This window comes from Macrotis lagotis, chromosome 7 (assembly GCF_037893015.1).
Source record: "Macrotis lagotis isolate mMagLag1 chromosome 7, bilby.v1.9.chrom.fasta, whole genome shotgun sequence".
Taxonomy (NCBI): domain Eukaryota; kingdom Metazoa; phylum Chordata; class Mammalia; order Peramelemorphia; family Peramelidae; genus Macrotis; species Macrotis lagotis.
Window position 1 is genome coordinate 118,130,871 of NC_133664.1, and position 23,759 is coordinate 118,154,629.

Consider the following 23,759-nt stretch of genomic DNA (forward strand, 5'->3'; position numbering starts at 1 on the left):
TAACACCTTTAGTAGGACCCGGGAGCCTGGTTTCCTAGAGGTTTTTAAGCACCTTGGACTATGGAACTAGGAAGAACTGAGAGACCAGGGAGGCAGAGCAAGGCAGAGGAGGGAAAGAGAATCCCAGGGAGTAATAAGTCTAAGAAGTATTGTTGCTTCTGTCTCTGGGGCCCTGAAGGAATCTTTTCTCTGCTTCCTGCTCTCTCAATTACTATTAGTGTGATGGGGATATATGCATGTGTAGATTTGATGTTTGGAGTCTCTCTGAGTCTTGGTTCCCCTGCCTAAAGAATGGGTAGATTAGGCTCCGCTTTTGCCCCTACCTGGACTCCCACAGTGGAGGAAATTACTTTAGGGAAGCAGCTGGTGCTGCTTGAGATGAAAGGATGTTTGGAAAAACACTCAAATCATAAATTAACCCTTTCTACATTTCCTAGCTCTCAGTTAATGGCTTCAGAACTATTTTTCCTTGATAAGTCAGTGTGTGTATACTTTGACAGACCCCTTTGATATCAGAAAGGATCCATTCTTCCCACTTCATTATCACATCACACTTAAGGTCAATTGTCTGTACTTCTCAACACTTCTAGCCTCTCCTTTTATAGGTTCCTGAGAGAGAGTGGAAATGTCAAAACATTCCTGGTACTGACCTTAAACCTGATATTCTTCTACTTGGGTAGCTTGCTTCACTGCACCCTTCTTGGACATCTACTAAGGAAATTAAAAAGGCTATGCATAGACACTGTTAATGCCTCTCTTCCTCCCCCTGTCCTTTCCTTTCCTTTTTATCCCTGGGGTTTCCTCTCTATCTCTGGACAAAAGAAGACCACTCTAGCTAGTTCTTTTCTACCTCCCTTCTCTAGACTGGGAAAAAAAGCTATATTTAGTTCTGGATTCTTATTTGGAATTGAGGAAAGCAGAGAATCAACTAAAGATTGAGGCTATAGATTAGCATGAATAGATGCATGAAAGAATGGATGGATGAATGAATTAAAAAGCATTTATTAAGTGTTTATTATATACAAAGCATTGTGATAAATCCTGGAGATATACATAGACAGGCAAGACAGTCCCCATTCTCAAGGAATTTCTATTCTAACAGAGGGCAAGTAAGGTATGTAGGAGGATTGATTTGTAGTCAATTGGACAGGTCCCTTTGGTCCTTTAGTTACAGAAGCAAGGCATATAGTAATGCATCTTTTGTATTGTCATTTACATTGATAAAATTATATGCATTTATGTTATTGAATCAGAATGATTAATAATGGTGGGATGTTTCAAGGGAGGCTCAGAGGGTTCTTGGGTAGTTCATTTTGTGGAGAAGCTAGACTAAGTAAGGTAACCTACCCCCAACCCAATCCCCTTAGATGCCATTGGGACAGCACTAGGATCTCCTATGAGAATTCCTGTGAACCTCCTGAGAGAGAAAAGAAAGGGATACCAGTGCTTCCTCTCTTTTGATCTTGATGCTCAAATTTGCCATTTGGGGTGACGTTAGATCTAGGAGTAGCTCCATTTTCTCTCTTCACAATTTAATCAGAGACACTTTGCAGGCCAGTTTATTGCACCTGGAAATAGGAACTTCAAAGTTGGGGAGTCAGTGAATAATTTAAAGCCATACCAGTTCTCCTGGGCTCACTGTTAATGGGCATAATAACACTATTAATAGCAACGTCAGCTGCAGACACCCTGGAAAAGTCCATAATATTAGCTTAATGGCTAAAGGTAATGGAGTTCTCTGTATAGGAACTGGTCTGTTAAATTAACTCCACAGACTTTTAGGTAGTCAGTGTTGCCTCTATCAATCTGCTAGACAATGTACTTGAGGTGTCAGTGTTAAGATCCACCCTTTCATCTTCTGGGCAGGGAGGACTAGGAGAGGCTTTGGTGTAACTTGGAAGACTTCTTCTAAAAGCCACAATGATCCTCAAAAGATTGCAAAACAGGGTTTGGGAGGAAAAGTAATTGGAACGATTTAGGATAAGAAAGACAATATAGAAAAACAGATTTTGTGAGCAGGAAAAGCTAATATGTGTCAGTCAGAGCAGAGGAAAATGGACTGCAATTGCAACAAGGGGATTTGTCCCCAACCTTCCAATCAGGATGATTCTTTTTTTCCTCTTCATTGTCCTTCATTCTCCATATCCAGTTTGTTGTCAAGTGTTCCTGCTCTCCTTCATATCATATCCTTAATATGCCTATTTTCTTCTCTTAATGTCAGTTTTAGAAGGGAATGCTTAGAATCTAATTCTCCAGGGTCCCTAATTTTCTATAGGCCTCCACATTAAGGCTAGAGTTGCCTTAAATGGTTTATGTGAGCTGATTCTCAGGTATTTTAAATGAATTCTCAAACCACCTACTACTTCATCACCATCTACTTCAAAGCCCTTACTAATTTGATGTGAAGTCCAAAAATGGCAGAGTAAAAATATATGTAAAATAAAAACTGAATTTGGAAGCAGAGTACCTGTTTTCAAATTCCAATCCTGTCACTATCTGTGTGACCTTAAGCAAGTTCCTTGATATTTCTTAGTCTCAGTGTCCCCATCAATAAAATGAGAGGTTTTGATTAGTTAAGCTATACAACCCTTTACAACTTTAAATCTTGTGCTTGTTTTCATGACCTTGTCCTGTCCTTTCTGTCCTTCTAGGAAGATGCACACATTCAATTATTCCACCATAGATATTGGAACATGATTCAAAGGTGAAACATTCCCCCAGGCCACACCCTGAAAGCACCTTTCCTAACTGACTAGGCTCTCTACTCCCTGTCATTCAACAACTTCTGAAATCCTACCTCTTCTACAAGCTTTCCCCAATTGGTTAAGAATATAGATAATTCCTTCCAATCCTTTTTCCTCTACCTGTATAGCACCAAGTATTTCTTTCATCATGCTGCTTATTTTGTTATTGTTGAATTGTTCAGTTCTGTCTGACTCTTTGTAACTTCATTTAAGGTTTTCTTGGCAAAGGTAATGGAGTAGTTTGCAATTTCCTTCTCCAGCTAATTTTCCAGGTGAGGAACTACAGTGAACAGGGTAAAGTGGCTTGTCAAGGGTCATAGCTAGAGAATATCTGAGGCCAAATTTGAACTCATGAAGATAAGTCTTCCTGACTCCAGATCTGTCACTTTATTCACTGTGTTAGCTACCTGTTTTGTGTTGCATATACCTAATGAAAATATGGCAGAATCCCACTTTAAATGGGTCTCTATAGATGAGTCAGAATGATACAAATGGGAAAAATTCTAGCCAGAGTCATAAGATCTAAATTTTACTCCTGGCTCTGTTCTTTCCTATTAAAATATGAGTACTATATTAATATATGAGCTTGAGCAAGAGTGTCTCTGTAAAAGGTAGGTAAAACAATACACTCTCTACATCCAAAGACCATAATAAATATATGGAAAGGGCTTTATCAACAAAAAATATTTAAATGTAAACTAATAGTACCTTTTTTTTGCTATATACTAAGATCAAATCACCTCCTTTAAAATCCAATAAATCCCTGGTCATATTAGCCTAATATAATGCAGACTCTAAAATGGTGAGAGCCTTGTTTACAACATCAACATAATAAACAGCTCCCCCATGTATTATTTATTCATTTGTGCAATGCTCATTCATTCTTCTGTGGAGCCTTAATATGACTTCATCACAGTTATCCATCTCAGAGGGATAGTTGTCATCTGTTTAACTTGCATTGGACAATACCTTATACACTACCACTTACATATGGGTATCAAATGTGTTCTTTAGAGAATATTATGATTATATTATAAACACTACATAGATTTTAATTTATGTTTTCACTACAATCGTCCCCACTTGTCAAAGCCTTTACAAAACCTCAATCTAAGAAGAAATTTGGATCCCTTTCCTTCTGTCACATTAAGTGACATACTGCTTTTGTATCTCTCTCTAGGTGTACCAGGAAGGAGCGGTGTGAGAGATCCAGGGAGCCTCGCAGGTTTGCCTCAGAGATGAAGCAGTGTGTCCGTTTGACAGTGCATCCTAACAACATCTCTGTCTCACAATACAACGTTCTGGTAAGGAAGAAACAATAAACTTGAGGAGAGGGAATCTGGAGAGTTTTTTTCCTAAAAATCTCTGTCTTCAAAGAGAAACTTGGGCATATAGTGACTTCCAAAAGAGTTAACTCTAAATATGACCACTCAGCAACAAGACCTGTTCTTAGCCAAACTTGTTATCTTCCCTAATGTGTTGAACAATGCTTCAGAAATAGAGAACTACTAAAAAACTTTTGTTGACCAATTGAATGTTGAATAGAAGCAGCTTTACCTGGAGTATGGTCTAAAGACTCTAGAGAGCTTTTAGGGGAAAACTTAAGAATTAGTGCCCATAGGACAGCATAGGAGCCCCCATAATTCTCATTAAAGATAGGACAATGAATTCCTATTCAAAATATACAGTATATAGGAAATGGTGGTGGTTCAATATGGATGGGGAAGGAATGGTTGTAAATGAGTCAATAGTACATCAACCCTTCTTTATTCTTTTTTTTCCCTGAGAATCTGACTTTCTACTAGGACTTCAATTCCAAAGGACTAAGTCCTAAACTCTAGATTTTATATTCTTAACACATTTTCCCTCTTTTTTTCTGTCCCTTTTTGCCCCCTCTGTGAGTTTGAGTCTATCTTCTTTCTTCCCATTCTCTCTTTTCTTTTTTCTCTTCTTTTCCCCTCTCTCCTCTTTCCTTCCTTTGTTTTATCCATTTTTATCTTTTTCTCTCCTTTTTCTCCTGCTAATTCTACCTGTGTTCCATTTTTTTCTGCCCCTTTCTCTTTTTCATTTTCTTTTGCTCTCTTCTTACCTCTCTCTGTGCCCTCTGAATTCACAGTTGGTCTTGGAGACCTATAATGTCCCAGAACTGTCAGCTGGTGTCAATTGTACCTTTGAGGACCTGTCTGAGATGGACGGCCTAGTGGTGGGCAACCAGATCCAATGCTATTCCCCTGCAGCTAAGGAAGTGCCTCGGATCATCACTGAGAATGGTGAGTGACCTCTAATATGACTTCCATCTATATGCACTGTCCCTTCTCAGTAAGGACTGATAGGAAAACCTAGGGTGAATCTCTTTCCTAAGCTGGGGGAAAATAGAAGCCAATAAAGGGAGCCTGAAGGGATGTGTATGCTAAGAGAGTAAGGTATCCTTGCATCACCTTGTGAATTTAAATCTGGGAACCTTTCTACCTTTGGTTTGTATTTTGTAGCAAGACCAGGGTTTGTGGCTTAGCAAGGACCCCCACACTCAGTAACTTGTATTATGAGGGGGAATCAATCAAGAAAACTACTCTGGGATATAGCTTGGAGTGGATATAGAGAGAACAAAAAGGATCATGAAAAATCCTGGAAAATGGCAGCCTGAACATAGAGCTAAGACTTTTAGGCCTGATACTGATGTTAACCTTCTTCACCTTCTCTCTGTACCACTGAGCAGCTGCTCCTAGGGCTAATCCTTATTCTTATTCCCCTCCTTGTTACCAACAGTGCAAGGGGGAGAAGAGATTGGAAAGAGAGTCTTTCAAACCTATCAATGGACAGAACTGGCCTGGACAAATTAATTCCATGTTGTCCCTCCCATTTAGGCTTGTCAAGCTTCCTTTATGCTGATTGATTAATGAGACTCTCAGGACAGGAGGAGAATCTGGGTTGAGGGCTGGGGAGGGCCCAGGGGTCATCTCTGTAAATTAAACATAGGTTCCACCTCTGGCAATGGCACCAGCTGATGATTTCCTATGATTCCTGTTCCAGACAGAACCCTCAATGTGGGGACGTTAGGAAGAGATGGTGGGAAAGGAGCTATATTTATAGGTATATTATGTGTATATGTGTCTATGAATTCAAGCATGTTTTAAAAAATTTTGCTTACTTATAGTAAGTTATACCCATTAAAATTTTATTCTGATGCCTCATCGTGAGCCAGAGTTCTCACAAGCTATGGCTACAAAACATATCATGGACTGTATACTGTGATACAGTAAAAAGAATATTGGCTTTCTAGTCAGAGGACCTGTGCTCAAATTCCATTAATGATGTTTACTAGCTATGTGACCTTGGACAAGTCTCCTAACCTCAGTTTTATCATTTCTTAGAAGAGGATGGGGAGGGAATAAGGTCTTCTCCAGGTTTAAATATATATATTCTTATTATCCTACCAAGCCATTTTTGAAGGGAAAAATTTTGAAGAATTTTATAGGGTAAATTAGGTGGCTCAATGCATAGAGTGCTGGGCCTAGAGTCAAGAAAACTTGCAGCCAGTCTTCCTGAGTTCAAATCTGGTCTCAAACACTTACTGTCTGTATGACCCTAAACAAGTCACTTAACCCTATTTGCCTTAGTTTCCTTATCTGTTAAATGAGTTGGAGAAGAAAATGGCAAACCTTTCTAGTATCTTTGCTAAGGAAATCTTAAATGAAGAATTGGACAGGACTGAAGAGACTGAACAAAAAAAATGAGTATGAAATCAGAGATGGACTTTCTGTCATCTGAGCACCTGCCTGGCTAAGTTAGATAGGGTTATTAGAAAATAGAATAATAATGGGATTTCCCCCCTATGTTTTGCTTTTTGGCAAAGCTACTTTCAAAGGTCATGTATATTTAAAATACAGAGTAGGAGTTTTTAATCTTTTTTTGTGACATGGATTTCCCACTTTGGCAGTCTGATGAAGCCTTTAAGCCCCTTCACAAAATGATGTTTTTTAAACAATTGATAGAATTGCTAAATTTCAGTTGAGTTAAAGAACATAAAGTTGTATTTTCCCCTCCAATTCATACATTCCCTGAAATCTGTCTATGGACCTTTTGAGGGGTCTATGAATCCCAGATTAAGAACCCTATTATAGAAGAAAAAGGATCTGCTTTAATGAAGGAAGTGACCATACTGACAAAACTACCAGATCCTCAACATATTAGGGTATTTTGAAGTTTATTATGGCTTCTATGAGACTGTACACCTTAATCCATCTGGATCAAGTCTATATGTAAATGAATTAGAAGCATCCCTGTGTCTCTCTGTGTGTATATGTCTGTGTGGAGAAATGTGTGAGAACTTTGTAGATCTGTAGTGACTGTGTATATGTCCATGATGTTATGATGTGTATATAGATATATGTTTGTGCATGTGATTATGGTTCTTTGTCCACAAATAGGGTAAAAAAACAAGAAATTTAGACCATCTAGAATCAAAGAGCATAATAAAAATAAAAATAGAGTTTTGAAGCTGTTCTTGGGAAGGCTATTACCCTCAATGAATGGAAGATTATGAGTTGAATAAATGGCCCAGTAATGATCTGATTTTTATAAGGTAAATTCTCTCATTGGGACCCCCACCTCTATTGATAATAGCTTCAGAGTAAAGATTGAATGAGAAAGGGATCCAGCCTTCTGATCCTACTTCTGCCTAACTCTTTCTTTGCCAGGGGACCATCACATTGTCCAGCTGCAGCTCAAGTCTAAGGAGACTGGCATGACTTTTGCCAGCACCAGTTTTGTCTTCTACAACTGCAGTGTCCACAATTCGTAAGTTGCTATTTCACTACTTCCTATGCTACTTTATTTTCTTCTTTCTTTGGGGGAAAGGGTTTGGTGAAGGAGGAGAGGGAAAGAGGAGGAGGAAGGGGGAGAGTCCTTCACAAAGATCCATTTCTGGCTGTGGAAGAAGATAGGACAGGTATTCCAAGTCAGAGAGATCTCTTCAGGTAATTATTGAATTAAGGGATGTCCCCATCCACTGGCTTTCACTAACCTTTATGCAAGACCATAGAAAATTAAAAGTAATTAAATGATGATCTCTAAGATGTGATATTATAGGAAGTCAGAGCTTGTCTAGTATCACCCTCCCTACTTGCTCTTAAGAAACAGATGTAGGAGGCATCATAGTTCAGTGGAAAGAGCATACTGGATTTGATTTCAGAGGTCATGGATTCAAATCTCTGCTCTACCACTGCCTATGTGACCATAGGTAAGTCATTTAACTTCTGAGGGGGGAAAGATTTCTCTTCTGTAAGATGAGGGAGTTGCACTGACTTTGAAGATTCCTTCCAGCTCCAAATCTATTACCCTAAGAGACCAATGGTGATGGTAATAGAACTAGTAAGGGGAACTTTCTATTTTTATAAACACTCAAAACAATAGCATTACATATCATCCCAGAGAATGTAAGTTTTCTTTTGGATTTAAAGCATCCTACTGATATCCTTCTCCTCTTCACTTTTCCTCTTTTTTATCTTATGTTCAGGTGTCTGTCCTGTGTGGAAAGCCCCTATCGCTGCCATTGGTGCAAATACCGTCATGTCTGTACTCATGACCCCCAGACCTGCTCTTTCCAGGAGGGTCGAGTGAAGCTTCCTGAGGTAAGACATCTTCCGGTAGCACTCTGAGTGGTGGGTCACAGGGGAAACCTAAGGCAAGTAAAGCCAAATCTTCAGGGTTTTACCTCTTCCTGAGTACCAAGAGTCAATCAGTTCTGAGAGGATGATGATGATGCAATCTGACTAGTACAGAATAATCCAGAAGTAAAAAGGTATTCTGCGCCTAAAGCCAATGTCTGGTTCTCCTTTCCATCTGGATAAGTTCAATTACAGACAAATTCCACTCTAGCTTAGATTGAGTCCCAACGCCATGGCCATCCTAGGCTACCAGATGAGTTAGTCATTCCAGAGAACTGGATGCATTCTCTACAAAGTTCTAAGGGAGCATGGAGGACATGCAGTACTAGGGCACAATCATGAAGGCTGTAACTATGTACATAGTCCAATAACATTTAGCATTTAATCTTCAGACACCAACCAGCAGATGCATTGAGAATTGAAGAGAACAACAATGGGCTATCTCCTACACCATTCTACAACCTCCCTTACCTCCTTTCTCTAGTTATAGTCAGAGGTGACAGGAAACAAGTGGAAGAGACACATGTACAAACCAGGCTTATTCTGCATTTTCTCTAGTGGCCCCAAGAGTCCTGTGCTCCACTGGAGGGAAGACTCAAATCTCCCAGGATGTATACCAAGAAATGTCTGTAATGGCTACACTGAACTTGGTCCAGTCTGTACTGGAACTTCCATAAGATAAAAGTTAATCCTAGCTAATTTTTAAAGGTGTGGGGAATGAAACACTATCTCTCTCTGTGGCAATTTCTGTCCTAGCTATAATTGTCCTTTATGCTACTTATTCATTCATCTACCCATCAAGCATTTGTTGCTAATGTACTTAGCTCTGGTGATACAAAGATAAAAAAATGACAGCCCCCGGCTTCAAGGAACTTATGTTCTCTTCTAAAGTGGGGCAGGGGAGCACAGGGAAGATATGACCATCTTGGTGTTGCTGATATCCTCACAAGACCAAAGACAACACACACTACTGGTTTGGGAAAGAAATCTTCCAGCCTCCTCCTTTTTTTGTTCAGACACCCTCCTCCCTGGCCCCTGTCATATTTGCCATGCCCCAGGAAATGGCAGAATGACTGACTTAAAGTTATAGCCAAAGAGCCATATGGTTACCTACTGTAGCACTTATCACCTTTCCCCTTCTCACATCTCTTATAAGCATGATGATGTTCCTCTATATGGAATCAGTTCCAAGAAGTGTTTCCTACTCACCCCAAATCCTCTTCTCCCCCAGTGCACACAAATACAAATACAATTCTTGTGTTAGCTTCTTTTTTCTCCAGTTGTTAAATATGTGCATAAATAAATATATTATATCTCTCTAGATATTTGCAATTCAAAAATATATATATGTGTATATATCTATTCCATAGAGAGATTATATATATTCATCTGCATATATTCTATATACATATGCATATAAATGTAGATATACTTACATACACACAAATGTATGTATATACCTAGTCTATCTGTATATGTATGTATATATATATATATATATTCACACATATGAACTTAGACATAAAAAAGAAGGAGAGGAGAAAGAAAAGAAGGAATGTGATAGAAGAGGAAGGAGAAAATAAAGTAGATGAGAGAAAAAAGATTTTAATGAGAGTAGTGCAGCCATTTCCAAATCTCACTATTTCCTCCCATCATAATTTATTTTTTCAAACTGGATTTCACCAATGACCTTTGATGGCTTTTTAATGCTAGTATTGAAAAGTTCTATTCATTGTTTTCTGCTTGGATTATACATCCTTACTAGATTAGGACCCAGAGTGAGATAAGATCAAATCAAAGTAACAAAGATTTAGAGTTGGAAGGGACCTTAAAATGCACATAGGTCAACTCCTTCAGTTCGTGGGAGAGAACACAAAGTCCAGGAGGTGAAATGACTTGTCTACAATCACAAGGACTATGTAGTAGGAGAGATATTTGAAACAGAGAACTAGGAGCCACAATCTTTCCTTTGAAAGCACGTCAAAACTTTCAAGTCATTTTACAAATGTAAGGCAGTATTATTTCTTTATTATAGTGGTTTATACCATTCAGAGCATCTGGTAAAGTATTTTGCGTAGTATTACTGCTTATGAAAACTATAAAAATAGCATGTAGAAAACAAATATTTCTTTATTAATCCCAACTGAATTGACTATGTGAGTCTGATTGGTGATGCTCTAAAAAGAGCTCTGAAGTCAACTATATCATCTTACTCTACTTTCCAGGCAGGATTCAGATTTTACTCTCCTATTAAGTGTGTGTGTGTGTAGCTTTGCCCATCATCAAAGCACTGAGAGCATGACATGCGACCATCCCTCAGAATGATTGTCCTATCCAGACACTAGAAGGAAAGGGGGTGCTTGAGAAAAAAGAGGAGTGGATGAATGTCCTGGAAAGACAACGAGGGTGAAACATATCCCCCTTTTCTCCTCAGAACCTGTTACAGTAAAAAGCTATTTGTAAGAACTTACTGTGACCCAGCAGCAGTGAACACTGGAGACTATTTCCTTTGTCTGAGGCCTGAAGGGATAGAGGAGTGATGGACATCCCAGTTATGAGCCCTATCAGGCTCTACCAAGATAAAGAATTGGAGGGTCTAAATTCAAAGTTCCTTCAAAGAAAGTAGGGAATGTCAGTGGATGATTGGTGGTGCTCATTCATTCAATAAGGCAACATTTAATGAATGCCTATTATTAAAGGGTGACATTCATATAGTCAAGCATTATTGACTGAGATTCTACTAATAATCACTTGCATTCCTATAGGACTGTGGATACTCACTAAATGCTTATTTTACTGTGGAATGTCCAGGTAAAAAAGTACAGGTATTATTGTCTGTTTCATAGATGAGGAAACTGAGACTGAGAGCAAGTAAGTGATTTGCTAAAGGTCACATAGTTACAAAGGGGGAAAAGCTGGGACTTGAACCCAGTTCTCTTAACTCATAATTCCAGACCTCTTTTAATTACAAGCCATTTTTCTCTCTCTGTGAGACACCATGCAAGAAACCTAAGAGGATACAAAGATAGATGATGCAGTCCTTTGATGTCAAGCTTATAATATATCAAAGAGATAAGACACACATAAATAACTACAGAATAGTAGGTGGCAAAGGCTGAGTGATAAAACCATCATTCTAGGAGTTCAAAGGTGAATGATCATTTCTGCCTTTCCAGTTGGTTCTTGAAGAAGTAGAAGATTTCAATAGATGAAGTTGGAGGTTGTGTTTTATAAGGGGATTGGAGATGATAAACAGATATGTAGAGAGGGAGCTATTTCAGGTAGAGGAGATAGCATGAGCAAAAGTATAGAGGCAGAAAAAGGCAAGGTTTGTTGAGAGAATGACAATTGATTCAATTTGTCTTTAGCAATGCAACATCCTGAACCATGATTTCCTTTGCAACCAAATCTGTGGATGCCAGATTACAATGGGAAATGGACCATTTTGCTGCCAGTTTTCTGAAGATCCTGGGGGATTAAAAAAAAGGAAAGAGAAAGTTCTGATAGGGGAAACAAAAAATTTACAAAAATAAGCAGTTTTTGAGGTGTTCCCCTTTTTTAAAACAAAAGGGAGGAAGGAAAGAGAGTTTATTTCCTTTTAAAAACAAAATATACAGGAATAAGGGTAAGAGTGGGAGTAGGTGGGAAGCTTGTAGAACATTAAATATGAATTCATATATCTAAAAGCCTATTCTAATTCCATTGTAATAATGCCAGAATTCAATCTCTGCTAGGAAAACTTGGGATGGATAGCACATTAGACGTCTTGACTGCTGAATGTAAATATTTAAGATATAGGTCACAGAATCCCTTCTAGTCCAATGCCTAATGTCTTTTGAGGATTGCTTAGGAATGATGTTCTGATAGGGGCTAGAGGACAAACTTAAGTGGCCTGCAAAGGTCCCCTTTGGTCTTAAGCCGCCAGATATGAATAGTTGACTAGGCTTTGAGGTTGTTTAGTTCCCCAAATAGAAAAACCCATTGATGAGAGCAGAGATAATGAGACATTTGGAAATAGATCATAGTCTTAGAGAAGAGTATATCTAGCAGAAAGTATTGTACATAGAACAGAAAATACAAACAACAAAATGGGGTGAGGCAGAATTGTAAATGGAGAGAATGAGAGAGAAGCAACTAAACTATTGACAGGATTTCACCCCCCAAGCATTTAATTATCTCAAAAGAGATTTTCATCTTCCTGCTTTTGCTTCCTTGCTTTCTCTTCTTTTTCTGAGTTGTATGTATTTTAAAAAGGAGAATGTTCATAAATGTATATGTGTGTGCATGTATGTAGATATGTCAACATGTCAGCAAACTTTAAACATTTACCATGGTCCAGACACTGTATTAAGTATATCTATATCTCCATATACATGTATGCATAGTGCACATGTCTGTACAAATATAGCCATGTGTGTATATATGATGTATACACACATTTTCTTTTTTTTTTTAGACTGGGGAACAGATACAACATGTACACATCTAGGGATAACATAAATAGAAGGAAGGGGTTTATATCTGAGGATTTGAGATCATAAGAGAGTAGAAAGAAAGAGAATAGGAAAGAACTCATTCCTGTTCCTTAAGTGTTGGGGCAAACACACCAGGGATTTCTCTGGAAAAATGGCATCTTTGAAGGCTTAGAGAGAAAGGAGCATGGAGTTTGTGTTAGCCTTGAACTGAAAGTAGCTAATGGAAATTCTGTATCTTAGAGAAAGTTTGCTCTTGGAAACCCCAAGAATGATATTGGAGTAGGGGAAGGAACAAGAATGAAACCTAGACCAGAACAAATGGTATAGGAAAAGAACCCTGTGGACTGACTTTGCCCTCTCATTGTTTCCACTTTGGTCTTGTGTCAACCTCCAGAGCTCTTGTTACAGTAAAAGATTCCAGAATAAGTAGGAGTCATATCGGTACCTTCCTTATCACCACAGGTCTTAGATAGCTTTGGTTCCTTTTCTTCTTGGATGTTTATTCCAGAAATGTAAAATTTTGTTGTGTATTTCCTGAAATGAATTTGTATGTTGTAAGTCTACCCAACTTAAGTATTTTATACCAGGATGCATTATTCTGATTTTGCAAAACAGAGAAATTATTTGTTGTATGTATAACAGACATAACAAAGTATCTGGTACATTTAACATTCTAGGTGTAGAGTAAGAAGGAGTAATCAGAGACCAAAATATAAATCCTGGCATTGTCACTTTTGTGACTTTGAGCAAGGTGCATCAACTTTCTAGACCTCAGTTTCATTATCTTTAAAGAGGATGTTGGATGACCTGACCATTATCCTTTCTTCCAGCTCTCAGTTTTTGATCTTTTGATCCCTTGTATCATCAATGAATACATTCAAGTGTACCTGATTTGGTCTAGGGTTGTGTCTAATGCGCTTCCCAACAAGGAAAAGTAAGTAATGGTGAAGTCAGACTACAGATCCAGTCCATAGTCACCCATCTGAATTATTCTAGCTGAGTTTACTCCAGATTTCTCCTTCCTGGGGTATGGGGGAGAAATTGCTCCATGGGTATGGGGCAATCATAACACCCTGTGCTGAGTTCAGACCAACCCCTGGAAACATTAGAGGTGGCTTGTGGCTCAGCTGTTTCATGACTGGTCCATGGGTTTTAATTTTCTTCTAATTCCAAGGTGAGGGGATCCAGACAGGAGTCTTTTGTTAGCCATAAACATTGCTGCCAGGTGCCCTTTCATCTGGACTGCACCATCTTGCATCCCCTGAAAGGTTTTCATCTTTGTGTCTTCCACTTTCAACACTGGCTTTGTTGACAGTCACAAGGGATGTTAAATTACTTCTTTTTTCCCCCTGCACAAAGGACTCATTCAGGTGGAGTTATTGGTCCAGAACAGAGGACTGCTTGATCATTGTAGTTACTATATTAATGACAATTATTCTGGGATAATTATGCTTATTATAAATAGAATGCTCAATAACACATGCCGGTTACAGTAACTGTATTCCAAATTACAAGTGATTTTATTATGACTGATGATGAAATTGTAGTAAGAAGTAATTTGATTTCAGCGCCAGAAACTCTGAGACAGAGGAAAGTAGATAAAGTCAGACAAGACCCTTTACTCAGGGATGGGGTTGAGGGGGTGGTTCTCAATCTAGACTGATCAGATAGACAGAAAGGTCACATACTTATGAGAAAGAGGACAGAGGAAGAGTAGAAAGATCATGACCCAGTGATAATAAGCCATGGTCAAGAAGTCCTTTGACCAATTTCATCAGTAAGGGAAATCCAGACTCAGGAAAAAAGGCAAAAATAAATCTTTTAACCAATTTTATCAGTAAGGGAAATAAATCTAGACACAGAAAAAAAAAGACAAAACTAAGAATAACCTTTCTTCTTTGGGAAAAAATATAGTATAGTGGGAAACATGATGAATCCAGAATCCTGATTCTGACATTGACTAGCACTATGATCATGAATAAGTCAATCTCTCTCTCTTACTTTTAAATTCTTCTTCTGTAAAATGAGCATGAGAGTTATATTACCTATCCCATGCTTCATCATAAAGGATATTTTTGTCAGCATGTAAACCTTAATGCACTATAGACATGTGAGTTGCTGCTATTTTATTATAGCTCCTAGTCAACTTCTTTTTCTATGTCAGCTGTGAGTCCCCTCTATTGATCCATGGCATGAGTTTCCCCCAGAACTGATCTTAGGAGTAAAGCCCAGATCTCAAAGAACTTTGACCCTATCCAGATTTCTCTCCCATGTTATCATGAAGCATATGGCTAGTTAGTGGTTCTAGAACTTCCTTGGAGCTCAGAGTGATAATAATAATAATAATAATGATGATGATGATGATGATGATGATGATAATGATAATAATAATAAATAGTGGTAGAATTCTTTTGTTATGTTTTTGCAAGGCAAATGGGGTTAAGTGGCTTGCCCAAGGCCAGACAACTAGATAATTATTAAGTGTCTGAGACTGGATTTGAATCCAGGTACTCCTGACTCTAGGGCCAGTGCTTTACCCACTGTGCCACCTAGCTGCCCCTAGAATTCTCAAAGGAGTTGTAATTCCATCATTATAAGGAGCTCCTGATAAAAGGATTTCCTCTGCCTTTGAAGATCTAACTTATAAATGACTTGAGTAGAAAAGTCACAGGACTCACATAGGGGTTAAAGGACTTTCCCAGGGTAATACAAATCAGAGGATTTGAATTTAGATCTTTTTGATCACAAGTCTATAAGCATGAAACAATGGGTTTGGAGTAGTCTTGGAATCATAACTCTGGATTTAGAGGAGACCTGGTCATGTTTGTTGAAAGAAATTACTACACTTGGAGCTTGCTGTTACTGTTCAGTTGGTTGGGTTGTGCCCATATCTTTGTGACCATTTTCGGGGTTTTCTTGGCGAAGATTCTGGAGTAGTTTGCTATTTATTTCTCCAGTTCATTTTGTATATAAGGAAACTGAGTCAAACAGGGTTAAGTGACTTGACCAAGGTTATACAGCTAGTAATTATCTGAGATCAGATTTGAACTAAGAAGATGAGTCTTCCTGACTCCAGGTCTAGTACTCTATCTCATGTGCTACATAGCTGCCTTACACTTGGGAGCACCATATGCTAATGAACTTTAAGCTAGATAATGCCATATAATAATAATGATGGTGATTTCTAGCATTTAAATAGCCCTTTAAGGCTTATTAAGTAATTTACAAATATCTCATTTAATTGTTACAACAATTATTATTAGTCCCATTTTACAAATGAGGAAACTGAGGCAGACAGGTTTAGTGAATGCCTATGATCACATAGCTAGTAAATATCTAAGTCTGGATTTGAACTCAAGTCTTCCAGACTCCAGATCTATCCACTGACTTCTAGCTTCCATTTCCTATAAGATAGAAAGTACAAGAAATATTATCCCTATTTTAGAACCCTAAACAACTCCAATCCAATCCAGAAAGCATTTATTCAACACCCACTGTGGAGTAGATGATGTTAGACACTGGAGACATGAAATAGTCCCTGCTTTCATTAAACTTACATTCTATTGTTGGAATTTAGCATGTAAATGAATAAGTATAAACATGAAGATTTGAGGAAAAGAAAAAAAAAGAGGAAGACAAGACATCCCATAAACAAAACTTGGAAGAAAATTAGGGATTCTAAGGGGCAGAGACAAGGAGCGGGGTGCACTCTAGGTTTGTTGTTTGTCCTTCATTCTCAAAGACTACCATGATGTCAGAGGGGTGATGTCATGACATGCATATGAATTGAATTTGACTGAGGTGAGCTATACTAAGCCACCAGCCTCATTATCTCCTCCAGAGTCATCTGGGTTCAGTGGTCAGGACTGGATTAGGGATGGGGCTATAACTTGTGCTAAGACTTGAAGGGAAGTGGAGATGACATGTTAAGTTTAAGAAGTAAGCCTTTATGGGCAGCTAAGTGATGCAGTAGATAGAGCACCAGCCCTGGAGTTCAAATCCAGTCTCAGGCACTTCATAATTACCTAGCTATGTGACCTTAGGCAAGACTTAATCCTATTGCCTTACAAAAACAAAAACAAAAAAGCAAGCCATTTTGTTTGGAATTTTCTAAATTGTACAGATGAAGAAACTGAGGAAGAGTAAGTGATTTGCCCATCATTTGCTGGTTAGTAAGTGGTGGATTCTGTATGTGACTCATGTTTTCTGACATTACACCTAGAGAAGCTTCCCTGAGAAAGAATAGCCAGATTATACCTTGGGGATGGAGTGGGAAGGTGGGAAGGGCATTTTATTGGCCCTTAAAAATATCAGAGATGTATGTTTTCTCATAAAAATCTCCAACAAAGAAAATTCTACAAGTGATCTATTTAGACTATTCTAGTGTGTTACACATATCCCTGTCAGGAAGTTCATCCTTTTATCTAACTAGATAAATTCCATACATTTTTTTCTGTTTCCTCCCGAGTAGAGATGAAGAATGACTGTATGATAATCATTTTTACACTGGTAGATTATTTTCGAGCACTCTTCTAGTTTTCCATTCTGTGGACTAAATATAGGATATTTTGTTTTTTCTATGAAGTGAAGACTTTTTAGACATGTTCATAAGCATTTTCATAACACCCCTAAGTATGAGAAAAGGAGAAAGATTGTCCTGGCCATTTATCAGAGAATACAAGCTCGAGACTTGATCAGGTTTACATGGCCAGTAATAGGTCCAGGAATAGAAGTCAGATACTCTAGTTCCCAGGAATTATGGCCCAGGTCATACTTAGAGCTATTCCTTCTTCAAGTTACATGTATTCATTTGGAAACAGAGGGCTGGGAGTTGCAAGGAGTCATGGGTCAAATCAAACTAATACCCCAAATTCTTCAAATTACTGCCTCACTAACCTCCTTCTCCTACTCTCACAGGCCCCCAGCTTACATATTCTTTCCAGATTCCTTTCCTTTTTCTTTTCCCTGGTAGCCTGGCTGATTCTGTGGGATTTATTTTGGCTCCAGTGTAATCTCTAGTACAAAGGAAGTGACCTGATTCTAAACTATTGGGCTTTGTGGTTGCTTTGCCTTATTAAGGGAGTGAAAAGTACAATTAGCCTGAGTCCACCCTGGTTTAACTAGGTGTCTGCCAGGCAGTGATCCCCCCTCCTCCCCAAGTTCAAGTGAATCATATGCCCCAGACCAAAGACCGTCTACTAATCTTGAAGATCAGAGAAGGGGGGGAAATGAAGTTCCAATTCAATCACATAAAACCTGAAAAGCTCCCCTCACAGCAACTTGGGCAAATTCCACAAACTTGACTGAATTTCAAGAGATGGAAAGATGAGTTGAATAGGGGAGCTATCCTAGGGGAGCTTAAAATCTAGTCAGAGAGATAAGATAGACACACAAATAAACAGAAGTTAGAACAGGAGAGAATCCTAAGATAATTGGAAGGAGCTTCAGAAGCCATCTTTGCAACCCCCCTTATTTTGCTTATGAGGAGATGGGGTGGGGAGGTGACTTCCCAAAGGTCACAGCAATCAGAAACTTCCGACCTTTTTTGGATCCAGGTTTCCTGATTCCAGAATCAAGATTCTTTCCATCGATCATCCTACAATTATGGTCTAGCATCCTAGGCTTCTAGGATCTTAGGATGGCTATCTGGAGGGTTAGTTCAGGAAAAGTATCTAAAAGGCAGTGACTGTTGAATTAGGTGTAGAGTAAGGGAAGGGTTTCATGAGACAGAACTTGTCTAGGAGTTGGAAGCAATCAGGGTTGGCATTTTAGAAGCAGAAAATAGAATGAGCAAGGGTCCAAATCAATCAACCAGTACCTTCTATGTGCCAGCACTGTGCTAAGCATTAGAAATAGAAATACAAATAATGAAACAATCCTTACTCTCAAAGAGCTTTTGTTCTAACTGCACATTTATAGGCAAGTACAGAAGAAATATAAAGAAAATAGAAACAAATCAAGGCAGAATAATTAAATACATTTTTTGGAAGTCTTAACATGAGTAGTTAAGAGGATGAGGAAGGGTTTCAGAAGTCAGTATGGGAAGTATTGTCTGAGACAAGGTTAGGTAAATAGGTTTGAGACAGATTATGGAGGCTTCAAATACCAATTGAGAGTTTCATCTTAATCTGGAAACCAGTAAGGATCCATTGATAGATTATGAGCAGAGAAGAGATATATTCTGCTCTTTCATGAAGATTAATCTGATAGTGGTTTTAATACAATTAGAAAATGTAAAGACTGATGACTGATGACAAAATCTAGTTTGGTGGCAATATAGCAAGAAGAAAAAGATGGATGCAAGAGAAGAGTATAATAATGCTCGAGTGAATTGTGCCCCTTTAGATTTCTGAGAAGAAACTTCAGAAGTCTTGGATTTGACTGAAGCCCTATATCTAAACTAAGATTGCTACCTTGGCCCTTGGCCCTTACTCTCACCTCTTCTTAAGGAATGAAGGGTATATAATATTCTCTTCGGGTATTCCATTATTCTCCCTGTTCCAAGCTTCTTCTCTCCCCATCAATCTCTTGAGCCTTCTTCCCATCATCCACCTATAAGGTTATAGGCATTTCCTCCCTGTATTATTACTTGTGCTCTCTCTATAAACAGGCAGATCATAGATCACACTAATGGCATTATAAACTTGGGGAACGTGAAGGAAATATATGGGGTATTAAATTTTTTTGTCTTCGGGCATGATGGGACTGGGGAGACAGACGTAAATTTGGGAGGAGTGGTCTCCCAGAGAACGGACACATCTCAGTAGATTGATAGAGCCCACAATGTCTTTTGGGAGGAGCATCAGCCTTCACTCATCTTTTCAGTCATCTGCAACACGCCTCTTCTTTCTCCCCCCCCTTCATAGATCTCTCCAAGGTCTGTACATTTGAAGTTAACTTTGATGTTACAAAGAGGAGAATTAGAGCAGTCATCAGGTAAACACGTCAAAGATTGTAAATCAGAGACTGGTGGAGCTCCCGATCCCCATCCAGGTGTTGGCAGCTCTGGAGGCTGTCTCAGTTTCATGTTAGTACAGCACAGAACATGTTCCTATCACAATCCTCTCATCTTTCTTATTTCAGTTATTTAAATGGACAGCAGCATCTACTTTTTCATCACCTTACTAAATAGTTCATTTATCTTCTGATATGCCTTCCTACCCCTGTACACATACATACTCATATACACACAAACACACATAGATGCACACGCATAGCTCTCCAGAGAAGTGAAATTCCTCTCTTTCTGTGACAGAGAAAACCTGTGGTTTTGTAATTTTCCCCCTTCAATCAAAGCATGATAATAGGGCTTCTGCTGAAATTTAGCAGAAAGAACAGAGTATTCAGAATCACTGGACCTGGATTTGAATCCTTGTTCTATTTCTTATTACCTGTATGACCTTGGGAAAATCACTTAGCCTCACTTGTCCTTGGACAGCTAGGTGAAACAGTGGCTGGAACACTGTACTTGGAGTCAGAAAGACTCACCTTCCTGAACTGAAATCTGGCCTCAGATACTTTCTAGCTTTGTGATCCTGCACAAGTCACCTACACTATGTTTGTCTCTAGTTTTCTCATCTATAAAATGAGAATAGAAATAGTATCTGCCTCTCAAAACAAGTAGACCTGGTGAGAATAAAATGAATAATATATGTAAACACTTTACAACTCTTAAAGACCATGTAAGTGCTATCTATTTTACTAACTTTAGCGATCCATGACTCTATTATCCCTCTCTAGGACCTAGTTTTCTCCTTTGTAAATAAGAAAGATGGTCTGGATCAGGGAATCTTTACCTTTTATATCATGAATGCCTTTGGCAGTCTGATGAACCCTTCTTAGAGCAATGGTTGGTTGCCTATCTTTGAAGGAAATGCTCCATTTTAGCATTTAGTGAAAATAAAGATTATTTTTTTCTGAACCAAGTTCCTCTGCAATCTTTCCATAGAAATCAAGGATCACTGGTTAGGAAATCCTTGGCCAAGATGATTCCCAATATGTCTTTCAGATCTAAATCTTATTCTGGAAGGATGAGCTCTCTGAGGCTTCTATCTGGAAGTTCCTTTGGGGGTTTAAATCAATTCTAAAATATGTGTGGGGTTGGACAGCCAACTTACTGCACAAACTTCATTCCTACCCTGTTCTTGCCAAATCTACTATTGAGTTTACTTTGTTCTCCACTAAAAAGGGAACCAATATTCAAAAAGAATAGCCTGGAAAAATATAACCTCCCACAGACTGGGAGGACCATACATCTTAGATGAGTTGGCTTGGAGACCATCTTAGGGGATGTTTCAGAGAGATACATTTGATGATAATGAAGTATTATTACTGTAGTTATCATCACCATCATCAGTACATAGAATGAATCCCTGTACTATATTATTTAAATCATAATCATAATCATAATAATCCCTTGGATTTCTAAAGCACTTTATACTTCTCAAAGCCCTTTCTACCCATATTACCTAATTCCCCACAATAATGCATGTTATGAAGAATGCAGAATAGGCAGTGTCTTCTACGTTGTACAAGTGAAGAAACTGAGATAAGAGAGGTTGAGTAATTTGTTCAAAGTCATAGAGCAACAGAGTAGTACTAGAACCCAGGACTCTTAGCACCAAGCTCAATGTTTCATCACTATATTATGTTGCCTTTGTATAAAAGTATAGTAAAATATGGCAAGATTCCCTTGGGATGGCCCCAAGACGGTAGGAAACAGTTGATTCAAAGTGGCAGATGATAGTCCCAGCACATTCACTAATGTGTTTAAAGAAGCCAGAAAATGTGAAGGAAGCTGGTGTTTTTCTGAATCTAACCAGACTATACTTGGTAGGGAGGAAAAGGAGGTAGTGAAAAATCAATTGAATAAATGGTAAGAATAATAAATACTATTATTATTTCAATAGCATCTGATGTGATATCCACTTAAATTTTTCATGATTGGAAGCCAGAAAACAGAGCAAAAAAGTAAGGACAAAATGGAAATGTGTTTTAGGGGGAGAGGGAAAGAATAGGACTCTGAGTTTAATGACTGTTTCATTTGGGTTAGGAGGACTCAGGATAGATCAAGGGAGACATTAGGATCACAGACTTAATGCTGGAAGGTATCTTGGAGGTCAACTAATCCAACTCCATTATTTTACATATAGAAAACCTGAGTCTCAGAGAAGGCAATACAGAAAGTAAATGAGAGTGGTAGGATTCAAACCTAGTTCTTTTTTTAAAATTCCAAATCCAAACTGATCCTTGGGTTTGGGCGGGGGAGCAAAAGAAGTGGTAGGAAAGACCATACAGAGGCAGGAAATTGGGGGAGGGGCTGAGGTTAAGTCAAGGCTAAGAAGCAGGGTTTTGGTGAAAGAAAGGCAGGAGAGGAAAACATTCTGAATGGACATGGACTAGGAGTGAACCTGAAAAGTAAAGACAATTGAAAGGTGGTAGACTGATGGAGAAGGTATATTCCATCAAGATCAAGAGATGCTTTGAGGAAGCTCCTTGGCCAGATTTGTTATTGTTGTTCAGTCCTTTCAGTTGGATCTGATTCTTTGTAATCCCATTTGGAGTTTTCTTAGCAAAGATACTGGAGTGTTTTCTCATTTTTGTATCCAGCACATTTTATAATTCAGGAAACTGAGGCAAACAGGGTTAAAGTGACTTACCCAGGATCACACTGCTAGTAAATGTCTGAGGCTGGATTTAAACTCTGATTTTCCTGACTTCTTGGCCTAGGGCTCTATCCACTGAACCAGTTAACTGCCCTACAGAAGCTGATGACAAAAGATTAATTCCTCTCAAATTGACTACATATTAGGTTTGTACATGGCTTTGATCCTGAAGATTCAGCATGGGACTTTCCAGAGTCTGGAAAGATGAGGTGGCTGGGTGATGGAAATGGCCTTCTCATGCCTTACTGACTTAAAGAGGTTGCCATTTCACATTTCAATTAAGAGGTACATAGAGGTCAATCCACAGTACCAGTAGAAGAGAATCTACCCAGCCCAGCCTTTACCACATCAATTATTATTAATGAACTTCCTCTCAAAGCAGCTAATCTTTTTATATGCAAACTAGGCCTTTATGGGGCCACTGGCAATCAGGGTTCATTAATGGACTCATCATAAGCCATGGAAGGATATAATGGAAGGTGAGAGGAGAGATGGAAGCTTAACTATCTGTCCTGAGGGTTTGCCTCTCCACCTCTCCTGGACTATATCCAGCTAAGCCCTGAGATACAAGTGCCAGCCAATCACAAGCTTAAGAGCTTCCAGGACTCATCAAGTTCTTTGCTAGGTGACAACAGGTTCACTCTTACCTCACTCTTATATGTTTCCCAGATTGAAGGGCATTACAGATTGGTAGTGTTGCCTAATTCTCCAAAGTTAGGATCAGAATTCCTAATGGCTTTGAACTATATGTTTAACATGGTGGGATTCAGTTGGCCATCAGGAGGACTCTTAGAAGGCAGCTCCACATAATTCATGCTTTTATGACCAAAAATATCTTATAAATGGTCGTTAACTGCCCATAAGACATCTCCATTTGAATGTCTCATTGATCCTTCAAATTCTACATGTCCCAAACTGAGTTTAATACCTTTTCCCAAAGACCACTGCCCCCATCATTCACTCCCTTTCTTATATTCAGAAGCTCAGTATCTTCCTGACTTGTATTTCATTTTTCATATTTAGTTGTCTACCATGTTGTTTCTACATTTCTATTGTTTCTATTCTATCTCTGCAAAAATCTCATTTTCTTCACAAATCACTTGTTCCTCCTATCTTTCTCCTTCCCTAGATCAGTCACTCATTAATCATATCACCTTTTAAACTTCTCTTCTCATTTAAGGTTGCAAAGGGACCCTTTGAAGTCATAGA

The 23,759-nt window shown here is 38.6% G+C and overlaps 1 protein-coding gene across 2 annotated transcripts in view; it reads left to right on the forward strand.

Moving 5' to 3' along the window:
* PLXNA4 (plexin A4) overlaps positions 1 to 23,759 on the forward strand; it is a 610,123-nt gene that overhangs the window by 454,804 nt on the left and 131,560 nt on the right. For both annotated transcript variants that reach the window (XM_074193668.1, XM_074193667.1), the window contains 4 exons: positions 3,925 to 4,048; positions 4,861 to 5,014; positions 7,442 to 7,541; positions 8,260 to 8,374. In XM_074193668.1, coding sequence (XP_074049769.1) covers positions 3,925 to 4,048; positions 4,861 to 5,014; positions 7,442 to 7,541; positions 8,260 to 8,374 — 493 coding nt within the window. The remainder of the gene's footprint in view (positions 1 to 3,924; positions 4,049 to 4,860; positions 5,015 to 7,441; positions 7,542 to 8,259; positions 8,375 to 23,759) is intronic.